The 13,306-nt window shown below is 33.6% G+C and overlaps 2 protein-coding genes across 2 annotated transcripts in view; one reads left to right on the forward strand and one right to left on the reverse strand.

Annotated features, from left to right (window-relative positions):
- Positions 1-2,295, forward strand: part of LOC134683064 (U1 small nuclear ribonucleoprotein 70 kDa-like) — a 64,777-nt gene extending 62,482 nt beyond the window's left edge. The window contains exons 9-10 of the mRNA XM_063542107.1: positions 305-537; positions 1,035-2,295. Coding sequence (XP_063398177.1) covers positions 305-537; positions 1,035-1,375 — 574 coding nt within the window. The 3' untranslated portion in view covers positions 1,376-2,295. The remainder of the gene's footprint in view (positions 1-304; positions 538-1,034) is intronic.
- A 9,038-nt stretch (positions 2,296-11,333) lies between these two features.
- LOC134684718 (homeobox protein 3-like) lies at positions 11,334-13,004 on the reverse strand. The gene has a single exon (XM_063544024.1). The coding sequence runs from the start codon at positions 13,002-13,004 to the stop codon at positions 11,334-11,336; it is 1,671 nt and encodes a 556-aa protein (XP_063400094.1).
- Between the last annotated feature and the right edge of the window lie 302 nt (positions 13,005-13,306).

The raw sequence follows: 13,306 nt of genomic DNA on the forward strand, positions 1-13,306 counted from the left end.
AAGAGCAGACAACAGCAAAATTCTGTGAGAAAGACTCAACTTGTGTAACAAGTATGGCTTTTAACAATGAGAAAAACCCATACCTTAAAGTCAGCTATAAAAGCCAAAAAAGCTCTGACATGAAAAATGTGAAACAATTCAAAGGAGAATACTAACTTTTCCAAAGCTAAATGAGCAAGATATTAGATTTATCATCATTCATTGTCAATAAAAAGTATATTTAAAATTTGTTAAAGCCTATTTTAAAAATTTAGGCTTATCAAAAGAGAGATGGTTTACAGCATGTTAACTTTATTTATTTTAGGTCTGACAGGGAAGGAGGAAGAGGAAGGGACGAATCTCCACATAGAGAAGGAGAGAGAGAACGAGGTACAGTTCCAGAACGAGGTGGAGGAGAGAGAACCATTGAGAGAGACAGAGGTGGAGATAGAGGTGGTGGTGGTGACAGGAGACGTAGGAGTAGGAGTAGAGATAGGAAGAGGAGTAGGAGCAGGGAAAGACCAAGGAGTAGGAGTAAAGAAAGAGGAGGAGACAGGGGTAAGGATTTGGTAGTATGGTGTCTTACTTCATCAACATCAAGTTTAAATATACCATTGAACTTCACTTACTGATTTTAGATCAGTATAGATTCATTTGTTCGTCCCAAAAATATTTCCACAACACTTTACAACAAAAAGAATGCTGTCTTCTATTGTTAATATAATTTTAGTTTTAGCTAAGAGATTGAACAAACTAGAAATTTTTGTCACTTTTTCAGTTGAGAATAAATAGGCATGTCTGAAGCCAAAAAATTCTTCAGGTCTCAATATGATCCCTTAAGGTACAGAAAATTCTGAAATTTTTGGTGCATTTATTATTGGGATTTTTTTTTTAAATGGACGAAAAGGGAAATTAGTGATTTAAATTTTAGAAATTGCTGTATACATCTTATGTTATCAAAAATGAAATTGAGATGGTTTTTTTTTTTGCTATAAATAATAAAAACCAGCACTAAAATTTCTAGAATTACATAATAACTTAATTTGTATTTGCAGATGAGGACAGGAAGAGAGGTAGAAGAAGCAGATCTAGAGAAAGAGGAGGCGGAGGAGGAGAATCTAGAGATAGAGGAGGTGACAGAGGAGGGGACAGAGCAGGAGATAGAGATCGTAAGAGGAGTAGATCAAGGGAACGGAAAAGGACCAGGAGAAGTAGGTCAAGAGATCGTAGCAGGAGATCAAGGTCAAGAGAAAGGAAGACAGAAGAAGGAGAGGAAGCACCACAGGAAGATTATGAGGACGTTCAGGTCAAACAGGAAAAATTTGATCCAGGCTACGATCAGTTTGCTAATGAACAAAATGGTGGAGGATTCCAAGCAAATATTGAAGACTATTAGATTACCAACCATTCATTTGAAAATGTCTGGGTTTTTTTTTAACAATATTGTGATATCTAGTAGTCTCTTCTGTAACTTAAACAAAATTATCAAATTGACAAATTTTGTAAATGTATTAAAAAAGATTCAAAACTTGGAAGTTGTTTGTTAAAACTGTTTAATATAAGGGTTTGAAGTGTATTTTAAGAAGATAGGCATATACAAAGTGGTCTAAAAAATGGAAAATTTAGATATTAATATTTTCACAAAATTTTGATATTTTTTTCCATAGTCATAGATGTTGTAAGTTTGTGTCACACCAAATTTATAATTTTAAAGTTTTAGAAGTGCTTCATCATATTTTTTGTTCATATGATTGAAAACACAGTTGTAAATGAAAGTTTACATCATTCCCTCATATCGATACATCTTTTTGTCATTGTCATTTTAATGGGTTGACCATTTCACATGCATTCCTAGAATAAGAAAGATCTGAACAATTCTCAAATGTAAAATTATCATTTATATATGAATTAAATTCTTAGCTTTCAAAATTATACCATTTTCAGATGAAAACTGAAATATTTAAAGCTTCATCTTTAATATTTCAAGATTTAAAAGTTGATCAACATTTAGAAATTAAAAAAATTGTGAATTTTGATGTCATCGATTGAAGAAAAAATATTTTGGCCCAAGATGTGTATACTGATATGTAAATTAATTTACCATTATATATATATGTATTTTATGATTTTAGAACTGTACAGTTTTATTTTATACATCTGAAGGTTTTCCTGTCTAAGTCAATCGGAGTTACTTCCCTGCATTAATCATCCATTTTTGTCATCATGCTACACTTTTTGTGTTCGATTTAATTCCTCAGAATTATGTTGATTGTCATAAAGTGAGGATTTGTTGTCAATAAAATAATTAAATCATTATTTATCTTTATTGTTTATAAACTTTTGTGATGTACATATAATATTATATAAAAGCAACACTCTAAAATGAGTTTTCCTCAAGTTGCTTTTCTTGAATTACCTTCATCAAGAATGCTAAAATTTTGAAAGCTTACAAATTTTTGAAAAGCTATAAATGAAATGATAGATTGCAAAAGCAATTCTCACCCTGAAACAAAGTTAAGAAGTTACCTTACTTCAAAAAGTAGTTCTTCAATTATAATGGTTCTAGGACTTTTAGCTTGCGACTTCCGGTTTTAAACTTGCACATAAATTTCATAAGAGTACTCGAGGACAGGACAATGATTATTGCGTTGATAGAAACTCTCCAAATAGTGTAGCAGCAATCGTCTAGGAGAAGAAATTGATATCTTATTACAATTACACTTTACTTATAGTATACGTATGTTCATAGGATACAGAAACGCAGAAATAATGGAATTTAACAGAATAAAAAAAAACACGGCTTTGAAGAGGGAGAGGGCTTAAACTGTTTCCAAGTACACATGAATTTGACACCTTTTCTGAAATTCTTCAGATATGAAATCTTTTACTGAAATTCTTCAGACAAAAAAATTTCACAAGCTGTAAATGCCCGCAATTTTTGGGTGTGTTCTAGTTATAATTATGTTGGTTATGACTGAAAAAAGTGTAAAATTGAAATCCAAAGTTCTTTATGTTATTTGGTGTTCCTTATACATGTATCAGTATCAAATTAAGGAAATGTGGTTTAATTGTCAGTGAGACACCTATCCACTGAAGATCAACGTCTAAAGTTTACGGTTCAACCTTTGAGAAGAGCAAATCCCATACTGCAAAATCATCTATAATAGCCTTAGTGTGCCAATTGGTCTACCATTTGTATTTTCCTTCCTTCTTTAGTTTAAAGAGGATTTATGTCAGATATTTTATTTGTAGCAAGTTGTTAGAGGTAACAGAAATTCATGTAATACTGTAGATTCATTTATTTTCGTGGATATGTGATTTCGTGATTCCAAAGTCTGCATACAACTCTATAGAAATTTGTATTTTGTTGAACATTTAAAATTCGTGGTTCACTTGTACCAATAAAACCCCTGAACATTGGTCCCAAAGAATTATAATGAATCCACAATAGGCAAAAATATTGCTATTCAATTGAAGGGATAACTTGTGTATCCTTACATTTTCTAAACCTTGAGCATGTTAAAGGTCAGGAAATAGGTAAGTGCATTCATGAGTGGAAGGGCACAGGATTTATCAAAGTTTTGGACTTTAAAATGTTTGATATTTGCTTCTTTACCATGCATGATGCAGTTAGGTAAAATAAAAAGACTGATCAGTTGAAAACAAAATTATGTGTCTTGGAAGGGTTGCATATTACCAAAAAAAAAAGATTAATTACTGGTGTTGTATGCCACTTTAAGCAGTAAATAGATATAGAAAGATGTGGTATGAGTGCCAATGAGAGAAAGATGTGGTGTGAGTGCCAATAAGACAACTCCCCATCCAAGTCACAATTTATAAAAGTAAACCATTATAGGTCAAGGTACAGTCTTCAACAAGACAAGTAAAGGGTATATAGAAGCAGCCAGGTTTTTTTGGTGGAGGAAACCAGAGAGAACATAAATTAAAAAAAAAAAATGTTTTATTAGATTGCCAATATAACAATTTCAACAGAGACCAAAGCAAGGTCATAAAGGTCATCATGAAGCCTTCAACTATGAGCAAATCCAATACTGCATACTAAACTATTGGAATTAGAAAAAGGATATCATCAGCCTATGGCATTCAAGAAGAAGGGCATGTGACTTTCTTCATTTGAATTTGATTACCAGTACTATGATTCCTGAGGACATCATGCACACTCTTTTGAAGGAGCAGTAGTAAACAAAACTTGTACTTGTTTGATGATGGCCTTTGTTTTTTTAAACAGTTAAAATATATAGTTAAAACATTCCATATGGATATAAACAAGTTGCATACCAGAATAACTGTAACAGTCATCTTCAAGTATGATGAATTTTTATACGACCGCAAATTTTGAAAAAATTTTCGTCGTATATTGCTATCACGTTGGCGTCGTCGTCGTCGTCGTTGTCGTCGTCCGAATACTTTTAGTTTTCGCACTCTAACTTTAGTAAAAGTGAATAGAAATCTATGAAATTTTAACACAAGGTTTATGTCCATAAAAGGAAGGCTGGTATTGATTTTGGGAGTTTTGGTCCCAATATTTTAGGAATTAGGGGCCAAAAAGGGCCCAAATAAGCATTTTCTTGGTTTTCGCACTATAACTTTAGTTTAAGTTAATAGAAATCTATGAAATTTTGACACAAGGTTTATGACCACAAAAGAAAGGTTGGGATTGATTTTGGGAGTTTTGGTTTCAACAGTAGGAATTAGGGGCCAAAAAAGGGCCCAAATAAGCATTATTCTTGGTTTTCGCACAATAACTTTAGTTAAAGTAAATAGAAATCAATGAAATTTAAACACAATGTTTATGACCACAAAAGGAAGGTTGGTATTGATTTTGGGAGTTTCGGTCCCAACAGTTTAGGAATTAGGGGCCAAAAAGGGACCCAAATAAGTATTTTTCTTGGTTTTCCCACCATAGTGTTAGTATATGTGAATAGAAATCTATGAAATTTAAACACAAGGTTTATGACTATAAAAGGAAGGTTGGTATTGATTTTGGGAGTTTTGGTCCCAACAGTTAAGGAAAAAGGGGCCCAAAGGGTCCAAAATTAAACTTTGTTTGATTTCATCAAAATTGAATAATTGGGGTTCTTGAATATGCTGAATCTAACTGTGTATGTAGATTCTTAATTTTTGGTCCCGTTTTCAAATTGGTCTACATTAAGGTCCAAAGGGTCCAAAATTAAACTTAGTTTGATTTTAACAAAAATTGAAACCTTGGGGTTCTTTGATATGCTGAATCTAAAAATGTACTTAGATTTTTGATTATTGGCCCAGTTTTCAAGTTGGCCCAAATCGAGGTCCAAAATTAAATATTGTTTGATTTCATCAAAAATTGAATAATTGGGGTTCTTTGATATGCCAAATCTAACTGTGTATGTAGATTCTTAATTTTTGGTCCAGTTTTAAAATTGGTCTAAATTAAAGTGCAAAGGGTCCAAAATTAAACTAACTATTAAGTATTGTGCAATAGCAAGTCTTTTCAATTGCACAGTATTGTGCAATGGCAAGAAATATCTAATTTCACAATATTGTGAAATAGCAAATTTTTTTTTTAATTAAGAGTTATCTTTCTTTGTCCAGTAAAGTAAGCAAGAAATATCTGCAAGAATTTTTTTTAATTGGAGTTATCTTTCTTTGTCCAGAATCAACTTAAATCTTTGTTATATACAATATACAATGTATATTCACTTTTTACTACCAACTGATAAATTTAAATAATCTTTACCATTCAGTGATAACAAGCAGTTTTTTTACATCTTAATATTTTATGATGTATTTAAATGAGTAGTAATTGTTGCAAACTCCATTAGAATATTTTAATTGAAATTAGTTTTTGAATAAGGGAAAGGGGGATGTGATTAAAAAATTGGGTTCAATTTTTCTCATTTGAAATTTCATAAATAAAAAGAAAATTTCTTCAAACATTTTTTTGACAGGATTAATATTCAACAGCATAGTGAATTGCTCTAAGAGAAAACAAAAATTTTAAGTTCATTTGAATACATTCATTCTGTGTCAGAAACCTATGCTGTGTCAACTATTTAATCACAATCCAAATTTAGAGCGGAATCCAGCTTAAATGTTGTGTCCATACTTGCCCCAACTGTTCAGGGTTCAACCTCTGCGGTCGTATAAAGCTACGCCCTGCGGAGCATCTGGTTCAATTTATTAACAATATTTCAGTTGGTGACTTTTAAAATAAAATGGGATGATGAAAATGTACATTTTTGACAGCTTTTTAAAATGGTTCAAATAATTATGGCACCGTTATTAGTGTAGAGACAATTCAAATGTTAAGAACTTCCAGTCATGTAATAGACAATTCAAACATTTGTTTCCAGGCCAAAATAATATGACAATACAGCATTACATGGGACACCTCACATACATTATTTCAAATTAGGCCCACTAGATGGTGTATGTTGTGTACATTTTTTAAAGCAAGCACCAGTTTTTGAAGGAAAGTATGAAATACAAAGAACTTGTATATATAATCTTGAAAAGTGTCTGTCAGAGCATTCAGCTGTGTATTAATGTGCTCTTAATCTAAGTGATGTTTAACATTTGAAGATAGCTTTCACAGTTCAGATGTAGCAGAAGTAAAGAACAAAACTAAATAGACATGAGCAGAAGTTGTATGAGTAACAATGAGACAACTCTCCATCCAAGTCACAATTTGTAAGAAGTAAACCATTATAGGATGAATGGTTTTGTATCGTGTATTGTATAAATTGGTCTCTGTATTTGAAGGAATGTATATTTCTTAATTTGGAAGCATACATTTTGTTACTGGTACTCATTTGGTTATAATTTTCCAGCTCTCTTATCATCTAGCAAATTCTAGTGAAAATGAAAACATACGAATGCAGCTATTATTAAGCAACAGAAAGTTCTTGTGAAACAACTCCTTTTGTTGGAACAAATTGAACACGCTTTCAGACAAAAGACTCAATAGAATAACAATATATATTTATATAATGTTGATTTTTTTTTTTAAAGTGCAACAGGTTTGAGAGTGAAATTTTGAAATCTGGTGTGACATGTGTTTAAACAATTTTTTTTAACGTTTTTCTCCATTGCATTGAATTTTAAAAGGTGTGCCAATGTACATCATGGTAAAGATTACAATATTTATTTTACAAAATTTAGCAAATCTGTATTTTGTATGGTATTTGGACATTTTAACTGTCATTTCAATTCGGAAACACTGAGCACTGCATTGAAGTGCACCTCGTATTTTATCACGATATTGGCAACTTAATAATTAGAATACAGGGACCAGTTTTTTCAAATTTGTGAAATGCAACGACTTTAACTTAACGACTGCTATAGCTTTACAACACTTTTGAACTTCTGGGCCCAGGAAATTAAGTATTTTATGTATGATTTTCCCTTGATATATAACTATTTGATTCGGAATTGATTTAATTTATACAAATTACTTTCATAATAAATTTAGTACTTGTCGCCGCTTTGTTGGTATTTTGTATAACAGACAGAATGCAAATCTCTGTAACAATACAATAAATGTTTAGAACTTAGTTAAGTTCATAGAAATCTCGTTTGTTCTGTTTGTAATACCATTTGTTCTCGCCTGGCTGTGTATATGTTAATTTCGGATCAGTGCTAACCTTTCGGATTCCATTTATTTCCATGCAAAATTGATCATTTATACAGCTGTCACGACTAGAGCAATTATTAAGGGGTAAACGTGATATGTTAGGATCCTTTGCACTTTAATATCTGTTTACTTGCTTAAATTAATTAATCTGTAATATCTTTTGTACTTTTCACGCCAACTGCAAACAAAACATCTAGCGACTACCCAATAAGCAGTTCATCATCTTATATTCGAGCTGACGTTTTTTTTAATAGAGACGAGACATAGCGATCCAATATTCCATTGGCGTCGAAGTCAGCGATGTATATAATATTTAGTCCAGTCTTGTGTTTAAGTTTCTTTTTTTTCTTAAATCACGGAATGGTTTTTTATCCATTCTTATGTAAAGAAGATTTTCTTAATGTTTTTACAAATCTGCTTATGTTTATCTTTTGAAACAAAAAAGTTAGCCATGTCTTTCCGAAAAAAAATGTAAAACAAGTGAAACTGTGAGCTACTGCTCACTGATGATACCCCCCGTCGCAAGTGGATAATGTTAATAGTGTAAATATATGTAAGTGTTCGGTAAACAGGAAGTTGTCGAGTGATGAATCTGAAAACGCATCACACGGTATAGCTGACTTATATAAAGCCTGAAACCAAATTTCAGAAATCCTGGTAGTGTAGTTCCTGAGAAAAATGTGACGAAAAATATTCATGGGACGGACGGACTGACTGACAGACTGACGGACTGATGGACTGACGGAAGGACAGACAGAGGTAAAACAGTATACCCCCCTTTTTTTCAAAGCGGGGGTATAAAAAAACCCACAAAATTAAGATACAGTCTAAGCTAGGTTATGATCAAAACTTAGAATATTTTTTTATTTTTTTTACTTATATATGGATTGAGTTTTATTTTGCAGTTGACATTAAGATACATGCATGCAGTCTAAGCTAGGGAGTTTTTCAGAGTCAAGCCTGGCCTTCGTTGCATTTTATGAAACTTGGATAGAAGCTTTTATTGGCATGAAAAAAAACATTTTCATCAGCAATCATAATTTTGTTTTCAGTTTCATATTTCCACATTTTACTGAAACAGGACAAAGTTTGTTTTTTTTTTTTTATTTTTTTTATTCATTCTAGAAATAAACGTTTTACACGTTTACACAGTTTACATCTTTATCAAACCTTCATTGCAATTTTGGCAGATTTTTTTATGATTTTAAAAAGGGCTAATGTATGAATCAAACTTGTGAAAATATACTTTTCTTTTTTATGTATAATTGAGTGACTTTCATTTTGCAATCTGTCATTGCATTGTTTAGGTATGAATCACTTTGTTAAATCTTTATGGAATATTTTAAACCTGGAAACAATCTTCTTTATATCAAGAATTCTAATGCAACAACGTTTGTAACGTTCATTTTGATTGGATAACGTCACTTATTTGCATGGCATCAATTGACAATTGATGCTATTGGACGTACGCGCAAGCGCAAGCGCAGACGGCATATGACAGATTTTAAATACATGTTTTAACGTTGTTTTCTGTCAGTTTCATTAGAATGGAGATAACAATATTGTATTTTTAGCTCCGACGGCATCAATTGGGGATTTGATTGTCGCAAATACCCGTTTAGTGTCTCCGCTAACGCGTCGCCAGTAAACCTAATTTGCAACCATCAAATTCCCAATTGATGCCGTCGGAGCTTAAAATACAATACAGTTATCTCCTAAATAGCCACTGAAGAATATTTAAATAAAAAAAACTTGCATTTTATTAATAAATGGACCTATATTTTTACACGTTTACACTGACATCAGCAATCGCAGGCGAGACACAGCTACGGAATCCTTATAAGAATCTTATTATTTAATATCGTCTGTCTGATTGTTTGCGGTTTACTTTGCTTTGATTTTTGCCAGATTTTTAATAATTCAAATGCAACTGTTGTCCTCTATAATGATATTGTGCAACTGTTGTCCCCTACAATGACTTTGTACAACAGTCACTGTTGTCCCCTAATGACCTTGTGCAACTGTTGTCCTTTACAATGACCTTGCACAACTGTTGTCCTATACAATGACCTTGTACAACAGTTACTGTTGTCATCTATAATGACCTTGTGCGACTGTTGTCCTCCACAATGACCTTGTGCAACTGTTGTTCTACACAATGACCTTGTACAACAGTTACGGTTGTCCTCTATAATGACCTTGTGAAACTGTTGACATCAACAATGACCTTGTACAACTGTTGTACTCTACAATGACCTTGTGCAACTGTTTTCCTCTGCAATGACCTTGTTCAACTGTTGTCCTCTACAATGACCTTGTTCAACTGTTGTCCTCTACAATGACCTTGTGCAACTGTTGTCCTCTACAATGACCTTGTGCAACTGTTGTCCTCTACAATGACCTTGTGCAACTGTTGTCCTCTACAATGACCTTGTGCAACTGTTGTCCTATACAATGACTTTGTACAGCTGTTGTCCTATACAGTGACTTTGTACAGCAGTTACTGTTGTCCTCTATAATGGCCTTGTACAACTGTTGTTTTCTACAATGACCTTGTAGAACTGTTGTTATCTACAATGACCTTGTGTAACGGAAAATGTTCGCGGCCAGTGTTGATACGATATCTTTCCGGGTCTCCAATCAACATATCAATCAACAAAGCCATATTGTTTGTATGCAAACAATGTCGATTACAATGACCAAAGTACATTCAATAAGAAACCCGCAATAGTATTACCAGGAAATGAAAGCGGCGAAATTAGTAAGCGATTGGCTGTCACAATAATTACGATGATGCCCAGAGATCGCCTATTGCATCTGACTGAATTGTTAAATCAAACATAATTTATACACACTTCAGAATATTGCTTGAAGAATCATTTTCACAACACACCAAACTCATGTATAAGAAACCAAGAGATGACAGCTTTTTGTATACATGAGGGTCGGGATGGGGGGTCCTTCGTTTCTGTATTTATTTTCAAGGGAATCTGACTAAATTCTTTATATGTTTTGCCAATTATTCTCTATTCTTTATATCTTAGTACCCCAATATTCTCTATTCTTTATTTTTCACCCTATTTTTCTTTATTCTTTATATTTATGTGTGGCTTTCTGTACGCTCATTATTCTATATTCTGTAAACCCAATCCAGACCCTCATATATGAAGCAATAGTGCAATTCAAAAGCAGTCATTCTGGATAATTTGATTATTACTCGTTGATTTCAGTATGCCGCGAGGAGAAAAAACTACGGTTTGATCAGATTTTTTCCCCTTATTTGGTTCACAGGTTTCCATTGTATTATAAAATGGTCAACAGTTTAAACACACATGCACACATTGTTTCCCTAAATGAGCACCATTTTTGAAATACAGACTAATAGCCTTTTTATCTTTCTATTCGGTAAAGGGTTTACTCATTGTTGAAGGTGGCACAGTGACATATATTTGCTAACATCTACATCAGCATCTCTTGTTTAAATAACAGAAATGAACTCGCGTTTTCTGCATCTTTTGATATGGGAGTTCTTTGCAACCCGAGATAAAAGTATTTGGAATACAAATTGTATAATCAATGTGGTTGAGAGTGAATAACTAAACAGTAATTATACATAGCACTATATTTATTAGGAAATGTCACGCCATAATACAATGGACATTGAATAAAAAATACTTGAGCACATGTAGCACTAATAAGTATACGTGTAATACAAAAAATTTCACCAGTAACTGTTTTCATTGTTGATCATGGCATGTTCTGGAAGGAATGCAACAGGTTGCAGACGACACTTCCTTCTTGATTGGTCTCTTTGTTCTTGAACCAACTGCACATGAGGTGCATATTCAGGAAACTTTTCAAGGAAGTAGTTTGGTACTTGGCGCTTTCTGTTATTTGCTCTGCTTCTTTTATTAGCAAACCACGACTTCACCTGCGCTATGGTGATTCTTGCTTCTAGTGCCAGCATTTTCTTTTCTTGCTCCGATGGATAAGGTTTTTCAATGTGGTGCTGATACCAATTATTCAGAACTACTCTTGATTTTTCAGTAAGCTGCTTGGTTATATCGATGTTCTTCTTTTTCCCTGCTAGCTTTGCTTTAATGGGATGGGTGTTACCAGTTATTGACAAGGTATTGAAACAACGAACTCTTTTGTTTGCCATCCATTTCTTTACTTGTTGTGTTGATAGGCTGGTCAGGATGGTCAGAGTCTCTACTTCTTCGTCTGTTGGGTAGGGATAGCTTAAATGATTCTCGTACCATATGGTCAAAACTGTTGTTGCTTCTGTGGTTATTTGACGTCTTTGAGCAAAGCTTTCAGGCTTGGATTTCTTTTGCTGTCGGTAATCGACAAATGATTGCTCATCTTCAAACTTCCGTTTCAACGAAGGCGTCGGTCTCTGGGTGTTTTGTGCTGATTGCACGTTGATTGGAGGTGAAACATCTACCTGGCTTTGAATAAAATCATGACGTGGCAAATCGAAAGTTTCCAGTAGACTTGGAATATGCTTTGATCTCATAGTATTGAGATGTTGTTTAACGTTTATATGAGACGGATGAACGTCTGCAGCAGCCATAGCAAGGCCAAGGACGTCAATATCTGAATACTGAGTTGAACTTGAATAGTCAGTGTTGTAGCTGCTATCGTTTGATGTAAAACTTAATTCATGGTGATGTTCCTTTATTTGTTGTTCGAGGGCATCCATACTTCTGTTTGTGTCTGATATAAGCTGAAGGCGACAATAGTCGAACCGGTCATGGACGGCTAATGTTTGTTCCGAAGAATTATTACTAGAACTAATTTCTAAGTATCTGGCAACCTCCATCGTGTTAACTTCTTTGCTGTATCTGCATTCAATTTCACGCACCTTCGTTGGAAGTCTATCGTCTGATCTGAACTGAAGGAACCTTTTCTGAAGCTTTAGGTGACCAATATGGACATTCGAAGTAGTAGTTATTTTATGATCCCATGTGATATTCATCAAGTTGGTCGGCACTTGCATGTGGTGGCATTCTTCTGCGAGTAGCTTTGTTAAATCATTGAACATGGGATTGTGTTGAAGTTTTGTCAAGGGATCTTCACTGTATCTTGGCTTGTGTGGTGAAGGTGTATGACCTGCACTAAGACGAAGTCGTCTGCGAGTTTGTTTATGGATGCCATGGTTAGGAGTTGTCTGACTCTTCTCGGGTGTTGTATCTTCGAGTATGGTATTTGCAAGGGAATACTCAAGTGCTGGTGACGTCAACGTATTTTTGCTGTCTGCAAACACCGCCAGAAAAGACGGCGATAACAACTGCATAATGTCGGGCATAGTTGGACTACTTTGGTGAGGAGGGTTACACTTTGGCGTAAGGCCAAATTGAAACACTTGGTTCTTGTATGGGGTCTCCATATTCAAAGAACACAATTTCTTTTGTATGACTTCTCTTAATCTTGAGTTTTATACGGATGAATTATTAGTTGTAATGGAACTTGTGTTTTTCTGTGACAAAGAAGTGTCTTTTTATTTAAAGTTGTGTGTACACAAATGACACTCATCTAATTCTCATTCTCACATTTGAGATTGAATTCAAAAAAAGAAGCATGCAGACTTTATTAATTTGAATGTTTTTATAAATTAGTTTGTATTGATATTAAGTATCTTAATTAGTAGACAGATCTCTGATTAATAGCATTAAAGACAATTGTATCGAA

The sequence above is a fragment of the Mytilus trossulus genome, chromosome 9 (assembly GCF_036588685.1).
Source record: "Mytilus trossulus isolate FHL-02 chromosome 9, PNRI_Mtr1.1.1.hap1, whole genome shotgun sequence".
Taxonomy (NCBI): domain Eukaryota; kingdom Metazoa; phylum Mollusca; class Bivalvia; order Mytilida; family Mytilidae; genus Mytilus; species Mytilus trossulus.